At 37.5% G+C, this 10,722-nt stretch overlaps 1 protein-coding gene across 1 annotated transcript; it reads left to right on the top strand.

The window, feature by feature from the left end:
• Positions 1–5,727: 5,727 nt before the first annotated feature.
• LOC104211215 (wall-associated receptor kinase-like 20) lies at positions 5,728–8,450 on the top strand. The gene is made up of 3 exons (XM_009760234.2): positions 5,728–6,583; positions 6,681–6,737; positions 7,223–8,450. Exons 1-3 carry the CDS (start codon positions 5,791–5,793, stop codon positions 8,263–8,265), a joined length of 1,893 nt encoding a protein of 630 aa, XP_009758536.1. The 5' UTR covers positions 5,728–5,790; the 3' UTR covers positions 8,266–8,450.
• Positions 8,451–10,722: the final 2,272 nt, after the last annotated feature.

Here is a 10,722-nt window from a genome sequence, read left to right as displayed (position 1 = left end):
GGAATAAAATACGCTTCGAGTAAAAATACCCGAAAATTATGAACTAGTACCATGCAAGGTACCGTATGAACATAGTAGTATAACATATAAAGTATATATGAAGTATTTTAAAAAATAAATAAATAAAATTTTAAGAAATTTATGATAATTTTTTAATTATGTGAGTAATTGGTTAATTACCGGATAACAGGACATTACCCGGTTAACTAATAAGTGGATAAAAATTTAATAAAATTTACCCCCCAAAAATGTGGCAAAAATCAGCAAAATCAAGGCAATGACTCTTAAGGCCCACTATCCTAGGTGGCTATCTATAAGCCATTTGAATAATATAACTAAAAGAGTTGTCTAATTCATGCTTTGGGGTAAGGAGCAGAACGTGTGATTTAAATCCCAACAACAAGGAAGCCTTGCCTTCTTAGTTTAAGTTAGAGGCGAATGAAATCCTTACAAAGTCTTCATTCCAAGCAACTTTCATAGATAAAAAAAAACGTTGAAATCAGAAGCTTTAGGTCCAAGAAAAATTTCGTTCACATTTAGAAGCAGAGCTTCATTCGTTGGTTTTAGCATATTTCACGGAAGCAGAAGCTTCATTCTGTTCAAATAATTTCAAGAACAGGTATGTTAACGTCCTCACTTCTTTCTTTTGTCATGGTCTAAATTATACTGAAGAAACAAACAAATACATAGTTTCTATAAATTACTCTATTCATAGAAATAGTAGGGGTGTCTATATTCTTGATTCCCCATGAGAATTATCATTATCTTCTGTTCATGGGTCTCAGAATAATACGGAGTTGAAAAAGTTTATCCGGAAGGAGTATCGAGATTATTACGTATTTTTCATGCATTTCACTCATTTATACATGTGCATTGACCCATGATCAGATGGCGTTATATACGTGTATATATGTAAATATATGTATATGGGATATGGGAAAAGGTTATGGCGTTATACACGCACCACCACCTGATCAGCTGGTATATAATGATGATATTGCCCACAGTGGCTAAAATATGATTCAAACAACGTTATATATGCGTATATATGTATGTATTCAAACGGAGTTATATACGCGTGTATATGTATGTATATATATGTATATGGGATATGGAAAAAGTTATGGTGTTATATACGCACCACCACCTGATCAGCTGGTATATTGCCCACAGTGGCCGAGATGATATGATGGGATGCCCTCAGTGGCCTGATGATATTATGTATATCCATACCTATGCATGGCATGATATTTACACGCATGTGCATCACGTTATAAACGTTTCAAAATTTACAAAGTTATTCAGATTTAAAGATGTGTTTCAGTATTCCATGTTTCATGTATGTCTATTACGTACTAATTTTCATGCCTTACATACTCAGTACATTTTTTGTACTGACGCCCTATTCCACGGGGCCTGCGTTTCATGCCCGCAGGTGCAGGTAGGCGAGCTGACGATCCTCTTTCTTAGGATCCCTGATCAGCGAGAGTTGGCGTGCTTCATTTGATCCGGAGCTGCTTTTGATATTGGTACGATATGTTTGTACATATATATGTATATGAGTATGACGTGGTTCAGTCCCGTCTTTGTACAATTATGTTTCTATTAGAGGTCTGTAGACAGTATGTCTAGTTGGGTTGTACGTGGCCTTGTCGGCTTTTAGTTTTTGATGTGTAGCTGTCTATAGCAGCCTTGCCGGCTCGATCACTGTATTCTGCCTGTATACGTACATATGCCTTGATGGCAGGCTTCTTTCACGTATGTTAATTTTGTAATGTAGCAGATGTTATTCAGGTTCATATTTTAGATGCATGCTTAGGGGTGTTTGACAGGTAGGACTCAGGCGCCCGTCGCGGCCCATCGTTTTGGGTCGTGACATAACCTTATCTTGAGGGATTAGGAGTTGGGTCCTATTTGCTATGTGGTAATTGTTGAGTACGACGTATAGGCATGGTGACGAGTATCTATACGTTGGTGTCTAGCATGCCCGTGAGTCTTTATATTGTGATTATCATGACTTTGTTGTATCCTTCATGCCTTAGTGGCGGTTTCTATTTGTTGTATAAAGTTTGTGGAAGGAATTGTGACCTATGAACATTGAGGAGCATTGGCTCAAGTTGTATAATGAATTGTGAAAGTATAAGCGATAGTTGAACCTCTACATCATTGGCTCAAGTTGTGAAGTGAATAGTGAAGTAAAAGTGAGAAAGAGAAGAGATCATTATGTTGTCACCCTTGCCGGGTTATTGTGGATTTATCTGTTATCTCCCTTGCCGGGATGTTGATGTTATTGATGTTGTTCCCTTGCCGGGATTTAATTGTTAGTTGTTCCCTTGCCGGGATGTTGATGTTATTGATGTTGTTCCCTTGCCAGGATTTAATTGTTGAATAGTTGTTCCATTGCGGGGAATTGTATTGCAATTTCATTTATTCCCTTGCCCTATTGTTTGTGATTGTTTTTTGGGTGAAGAAGAAAGTTAAAGCACGAAGGGTGATGTCGTGCATTGTTTGTTTTGTGAGGAAAAAGTGTAAAGCACGAAGGGTGATACCGTGTATGATTGTGAGAAAAGAGTGTAAAGCACGAAGGGTGATGTCGTGCCGCACAATGTACCATTCCGTGCCGATTATATTGATTATATGGAGAGGAAAGAGAGTAAAAACAGAAAGGGTGATGTCGTGCACATTTTTTATTATATGATTGCTTTGGTGAGGACGAGAGTAAAAGCACGAAGGGTGATGTCGTGCATTTATTGATTTCTGATTCTTTGTTGATTCCGATTTATGTTGTTTCTTTCGTTTACTTGATGTCTTTCTATTCGGAATTGTTATCTCCCCCACAACATGCTCCCCTCCCATACTTGACTGATTATTTCTGTATTTCTTTTCCGCTGTATATATTTGAACTGCACAGGTCTATTTGGTAGTCTGGTCCTAGCTTCGTCACTGCTTCGCCGAGGTTAGGCTAGACACTTACCAGCACATGGGGGTCGGTTGTGCTGATACTACACTCTGCACTATGTGCAGATCCTGGAGCAGCTCTTGGACCGTAGTTGGAGGCTACCTTCAGTCCACGCGGAGATCCAAGGTAGACCTGAAGGCTTCCGCAGGCCCTGACGTCTCCCTCTATCCCTATTTCCTGTTTCATTTTCCTTTTGTTCAAAAACAGTGCATTGTTATTTCTTCAGACTTTATATGTAGTAAATCTTAGTCTGTCTGTGACACTGTGATACCGGGTTTTGGGTGATTAAGGCTTGAGTAATTGAAATAGACATAGATTTCCGATGTGTTATTGATGTCTTCCGCTTAAACTCTAATTTCCATTGTTCATTTGTTTTCGCTTTATGTTTGTTAAAAAAAGAAAGAAATGGTTAATGAAGTAATTAGTTTGAAGGTTTGGCTTGCCTACCTCACATTAGTAGGCACCATCACGACTCCCGAGGGTGAAAAATCTGGGTCGTGACAAACTCTTTCCATTGTTTTAGATTTTTTTTTTACTAATGATAGTTAACCTTTTTCTTCAAGTTCTTATTTTCAAGCTACATAATTGGTGATAAATTAGTAGAAAGAGGTTTTCTTAAATTATTTTTGTACGTAATTCTTGATAAATTTTATTTAACACAATTGAGGATATTTTAGTAAACTTATCAGTTACAATACAGTACGATACAGTCAAATCAAATACCAAAATTATTATTTCACAACAACAAATGATACAATCTATCCAAACATTGTATCCATAAAATGATACAATACAATACAAAATAGTATAATATAATAAATTATAAAACGATGGGTAACAATGATCCAAACATAGTCGTATTATTACCTTAAATACAATGTTTGTTTTGATTGTTACTTAAATTTTATTGTATCGTATCGTTAAATCCGTCATTGCGTAACGATGAATAGTGCCACTTTATGTAACGACGAATTTGGTGTGGTGACGTCGTTACCTAATTTTTTCCTCTCATTTTGTGCTCCTTTATTATTAAATAAACATATTTTATCTTTTACCCTACTTTTTAATATAATAATTCTACTTCGTATCCTATTTTTTCTTAGTAAGGTTGCAAGTTTATTTTTCATATTTTTGGTGCGTGACATTATGAAACGACGGCAAACAATATAATCTATCCAAACATTGTATTCATCAAACAATACAATACAATACAATACAATACGATATGATACATTATGAAACGATATATAACAACCATCCAAAGACTAATTAGTCTAAAGTGCAAATTGTTGAGAAACATATGCTTGTTCTTCGAATTATAATAATGCAATACACGATTCAAACTCCAAATCTACTTTAAATGAGCTAAAATTTGAAATATAACTTCGAAATATCATAAAGAACAAACTCCAATCATCAATTTGTCAAAATAATTACAATCTAGCAAACTCATTTCGTAACTAAGAAGAAGATGGAGAAGAAACCATAAGCAGTAGCAAAGAAAGGAGCGCCATAGAGGCTCACTGCCCTTAAAACACTTTAAAACCTGATTACAAACACCAAATAAATTCCACCGTCACTTCTATTTTTACATCAACGAGGAGGAAGAGGAGAAGGAAGAGAAAAAGCAAAGAAGAAACAACTTGTCTGAAATTATCTTACTTTAGATATTAATTAAACTTTTTAAAAAAGTAAGTACATATGAAATTATTACTTCTATTTTTTATTGTCTCATTTTTTCTCTCACCTATACCAGAATGGAAAATGAATAATTTCAAAATCCAAAGAATACGAGGACGGAGAAACCAATAAATAATGGCACATGAAATGCAAGAGCAGGATTTCAAAACATTTTACCAACCTTTTAATTGGAAAACCTTAAAGACAAGCAAAATGAAAAATAGGTATTCAAAGAAAGTCAAAGTCAATAATTTTAGGATATTACAAAACTTTAGTGGAAAATATCTACAAATGAATCTTCCAAATCTCTGCATGTTACTCCACTATCCTCCAAATTCCAATTCTACCAAGAAAAATAAGTGGTCGTTTGGTAGGATGCATTAGATAAGCTAATGCATGCATTAGTTTTGTGTATTAATAATATATTGTTTGGTGGATATTTTGAATTTATGCATTAGTTATGCAGACACTAGTTATACATCCTATCTGGTATTATCCTATGCATAACTAATGCATAGAAAACAATGGTATTAGCAATGCAATGAGTTTTAATGCATGCATTAGCTTAGTTAAAGACAAAATTGTCCTTCAAAATTTATGCTTGATTAAAATATGCTAGTTAATATATTAATGCACGTTCAAAATAATCCAAATAGTGAGAAATAAAATTATATTCCTAGTAAATAAATAAATACTTAACATATTTTCTTTTTTTTATAAATAAATATTTAATTTTATTTTACAATATATGTAGACACATAAAATAATTTTTTTAAAGCTTTTTTCATATAAAATATTTCTCAACATATGTTTCTTTTAAAAAGTTAAAGTGGGGACTGATTTTGAGGGCATTTTTGTAAACAAACAATTCTTTTAGAAACTATACAATGCTTTAATACATCAAACCAAACAATGAATAAGAAATATGTCAGCATAACTAATACAGACATAACTAATACCAGCATTAATAATACACCATATTCAACATTTTTCTTATGTACCCTACCAAACTACCCCTAATAGTGTAATAAATTATAGTACTACCTCATTGACCAAGAAAAGTAAAGAAGAAAAATAGGAAGAATCTATTTACATTTAAATCCAAATCCCTTTCACCTGCCCACAGCCTCCAACTCATCTCCTTCCAAAAAATGGCAGCCACTTTCCAGCGCATTTTCACGGCAGCCCTGCTGCTGCTAATGTGCGCCGCCGCCCCTGCACTTTCTGCTCGCCGCTGCGCCGATTGTGGCTCTTCTCCTGTCCCTTACCCACTCAGTACTGGCCCCGATTGTGGTGACCAATCTTATAAGATACGTTGCACTTCTACCCAACTCTTGTTTGATACTCTCAACAATTCTTATCCAATCACTTCCATTTCTCCTGAGACCCAAAGACTCACCATTCAACCCTCACCGTTCTTGCCCAACACCTGCATCACACAGGATATTTCCACTATTGGGGTTCAGCTGAATTCCTCTCTCCCTTTTAACATCACCAGTAGCAACACCATCGTTTACCTCAACTGTTCCGAAACGTTGCTGACGTCACCACTGAATTGCTCGTCGGCGAGTTTGTGTCACGCTTACGTGAATGGGAGTAGTTCGGGTAACGGTGGAGCGGTTGGCGCGTGTCGGAGCGCGCCGATTTGCTGTACGTTCAGGGCGGGTGGATCGTCCACGTCGTACATGATTCGGGTCAGGGAATCAGGTTGTCGGGCGTACCGGAGCTTCGTAAACCTGGATTCGTCATTGCCCGTGAGCAGATGGCCGCAGCCCGGGTTGGAATTGCAGTGGGTTTCGCCGCCGGAGCCAGTTTGTACGGCCCAGTCCGACTGTGATTCTGACTCGACTTGTACGCCCGACCCGAATTCAAATGGAGGTATCAGCAGATGTTTCTGCCACTCCGGATTTCATTGGGACCCAATTGCCGCGTTATGTGCTCAGGGTAATTAGTGCTTATTATCAGTAAATTAATTATCTAAATCTGGGGTTCCATTTAGGTGTCACTGTTTTTACCTATTTCTGACTTGTATGATAAGCAGATGTGACATGCGAAGACTCTGATGGTTGTGGCAGCGACCACACTGCACTTATAGCAGGTATTATATAATTGAGCACACGATCTTTAATTAGCCTTTTTCTGATTCTTAATTACATGTAAATATGATCAGATTACTCTATTTTTTGAGACTTAAAATGTCTTATCATAACTGAAAGTTTATTCATTTATCTACCTATTGACATTAGACATTAGTGAGAAAGTGTATGTGCGAATGACATTCATCTATTAATTTGGTGTAAGCTTTTGAGTTTTAATGTATATACGCTGTGTGAAGAATTTGTACACTATCAAGTGTCCTTTACCTGTTGTAGCAAGTAATAAGCTTTATTTTCAAGATTAAAGTTACCCTTAGATATCTTTTGGGTAACGTGATAGTGTAAAAATAAGTTAAGCTCTAAAGGTTTTTACCAGTGACACGGTTCATGTCATTTTTTTCAACTTGGTTGATCAATATTGTTTTTGGTGTTAAATATTTGCTAAAAATACTAGTACCCCCACCTTTAATGTTTATTGAATTTGCAGGTTTGACATCAGGTCTGGGTGTGGCAGTGATTGCTGTTGCAATTGCAGTTTTTGTGTACAGACGTCACAAGCGAATTAAGGATGCCCAAGATCGACTAGCTCGCGAACGGGAAGATATTCTTAGCTCTGGTGGTGTAAAAAACGCCAAGCTTTTTACGGGCAAAGAAATCAGGAAAGCAACAAACAATTTCTCCAGGGATCGCCTTCTTGGTGCAGGGGGTTATGGTGAAGTTTACAAAGGTGTACTCGATGATGGTACGGATGTTGCTGTAAAGTGTGCCAAGCTGGGGAATACTAAAGGCACTGATCAAGTTCTCAATGAGGTTAGAATACTTTGTCAGGTTAACCACAAGTGCCTATTGCGCATTTTAGGCTGTTGTGTTGAGCTTGAACAGCCATTGCTGGTTTACGAGTATGTTCCCAATGGAACTCTCAGTGATCATTTGCAAGGTCCAAATCGTAAACTTCTTACATGGGACTGCAGGCTCAGCGTTGCCCACGCAACTGCAGAGGGACTTGCTTACCTGCATTTCTCTGCAGTTCCTCCCATTTACCATCGCGATGTCAAGTCTAGCAACATTTTGCTCGACGAAAGGTTGAATGCTAAGGTCTCAGACTTTGGCCTTTCACGGCTGGCGCATGCAGACTTGAGTCATGTGTCCACCTGTGCTCAGGGTACCCTTGGTTATCTCGATCCTGAGTATTACAGGAACTATCAATTGACAGACAAGAGTGACGTGTACAGTTTCGGGGTTGTTTTGTTGGAACTCCTGACATCCCAAAAAGCAATAGACTTTGATCGAGCGCAGGATGATGTGAACTTGGCTGTATACGTGCAAAGGTTGGTAGAGGAAGAGAGAATAATGGATGCTGTTGATCCTGCGTTGAAGGAGGGAGCGAGCAGCTTGCAGTTGGAGACAATGAAGGCACTTGGTTTTCTGGCTGTAAGTTGCTTAGAGGAAAGAAGACAAAACAGGCCTTCCATGAAAGAAGTAGCAGAGGAGATTGAGTACATTATCAGTATTGCTACTGCAAAAGCATGAACAAAATCAGTATTGCTGCTAGTAGTAGAAACCGCGTGCAGTTCTTGTGTGTATTTAAGGTTGGGAGTTAAAAGCCAGAAAAAGAACAAGAAATAAAGACCTCGTGTTTACGATCTTTGATCTGAATAGTATTTGTTTTGAAAGCTTGCTGTAAATACAATTGGAGAATGAGTGGTTTATACATATCAGAATTGTCTTTAAACTTCTGTGTTTTCCAAAATTTTGTTCACCATTCGAAAAGCTCTCCTATTGAAGGCCTTGTGTAGGAATGAGAAGGCAGAATAAGCATTACAAAATTAACGAATCCATAACTTATGAACCCACCTGTCTTCTGGTCTACAGCATCACTTTGACGTCTCCTGCAGAACAACATCAATTTCATTTTCATTAGGTAAAGCTTTCACAATAATTGGTACTTCCCTTTTTGGAGAAATCACGTTTAGTAATCTGATATTTGAGGAGTATGACAATTTGTCACATATAATAAGAGGAGAGTTTCAACATTTTCATTAGAAGCTTAAGAAACATGCAGTAAATCAGAGATAACATTGACTAGTGGTAACTGGTAAGTGCTATACCTTTAGAAATAATCAAGAATAAGATAGAGACCTAGCATATATTTAGGTGGTGCATTTAGGATATGTGCAGGTCTATACAGAGGAAATACAGACACAAGTAAGAGAACTCGAAGCTCCATTACTGCTAGAAAAAAAGGTGTTTGAGTCGTGTTTTAATGCCCAACTTATATAACATAATAATAATAGTAATCCGATACCTAAAAAAATGATAAGGACCTAAATTCCAAACGCATTCAAATTTACCAAAACATACAGAAATTTCTCCAAAACCGGTGTTTACCCATAAAACGATACAATTGAATTTATACGTGGTTTATCGACAAATGCATTAATTTGATCCTAAAATAATAGACGAATTAGAAAAAAATGTAAGACTTAGCCTTGAAATTGAAATGAAACGACATACATCATAATTCCGGGCGCAGAGCTAACGGAGGTAGTAAGAACAATATAAATAAGCAAGAAAGTAAAATGTTATTAAGCTTTTGAAAGAATATAGTATATGCTTGTCAGAAAATTCGTCCCTTTATAATGATGGTAGAGCTCATATTTATAGCAACATCTAGGGAACAAGGTCCTAGGATGAAGCCCATCTTAAATGATAATTATGAGAGCCATTGATGAATGTGTAACAGTAGGCAGTGAATGCCATATTCTCCAACAGATCATGCACTTAATGTTGTAAAATATTCCTCATTGAATGCTACTAGATGACATGCCTTTATTTCCCCTTTATGAATATCATTCTTCCCCATGACAGGTGATCGAGGTCATTTCCTTCGGGTTCGACTGCCTTCTGCCTTCAGCTCCACGTATTGCTTTCTCATGCGATCATTAAATATGAACATATTTGACCCTATATAGATAGCCCCCTACTTTCCGGTCGCATATCTTTGTGTCATTAGGAAGTTGGTAGAGATTCACGTCTAACGGTTGATTCTCCGACCCTCTCCGAAAAGTTGTGTCATATCTTTGTGGGCGGGAAATTCTCCGACCCTCTCCGAAAAGCTTCTAACGGTTGATTAGATGCACGTCTCTCCGTATTTAATGTCCTGAACATGTGTCATCCCTTGATTTAGCATCACTTTTGCCTGTTATCGAGATAATTATGGCCACGATTTAGCTGACTATTCTTTTACTTATACACATCAAACTTCTTTATTTACACTTCATAATTCTCCAAACTTTCCCAAATTCTCTTTACTCAACTCGTACTTTGTCTTCAACCTTTCTTCTATCTTCTTCTCGAGAGAAAAACATTCCTTCTTTTGTGATAAAAAATGGCCTCTTCTTCCAGAAACCCCAGTTCCTCAAAAAACAAAGGTAAAACTAATGATGCTGCTCCTCCTGCGGTGAGCACTATCATCCAAAAAGTCTCATCACAACTAAGGAATTTGAAGAGAGATATCCTTCTGCTCACCCTCGTATGTGGGCTATTAGAGTATAACCTTCTTCTATCTGTCCTTCTAGCATTCCTGTTGTGAAGGAAGACTGCCATTGCCAAGATTTATATATTATCGCTCCTAATCTGGCGGAGTGGATAACCTTATCCAAGAAGGTTCACGTATTTTTAAACGTATCCCTTCACCTTGGGGCCGTTGTATTTGAGTGGAGAGCTTGACTCCGTCATCATGGAAATCTGCATCCACTACTAGGTATGCCTGGTGCAAGTAAGTCCTTATGTGTAGATGATAATCGCTTGTCTTTGGCGCCTGTGCCAGGAGACGGGGGAGGAGCTAACCCTAGCTTGGTTGATGAACCTCTATTCCCCCAAGATCTTCCGCGGGGGAATGATAAATTTCAGCAAACGTGGCCACCATGCTCTACTATCTAACGTGGATGATGACAACGACCTTGGGTGGATGGAACAATTAGTTGC

This window comes from Nicotiana sylvestris, chromosome 3 (genome assembly GCF_000393655.2).
Source record: "Nicotiana sylvestris chromosome 3, ASM39365v2, whole genome shotgun sequence".
Lineage (NCBI taxonomy): Eukaryota > Viridiplantae > Streptophyta > Magnoliopsida > Solanales > Solanaceae > Nicotiana > Nicotiana sylvestris.
This window is presented reverse-complemented; position numbering and strand designations above follow the sequence as displayed.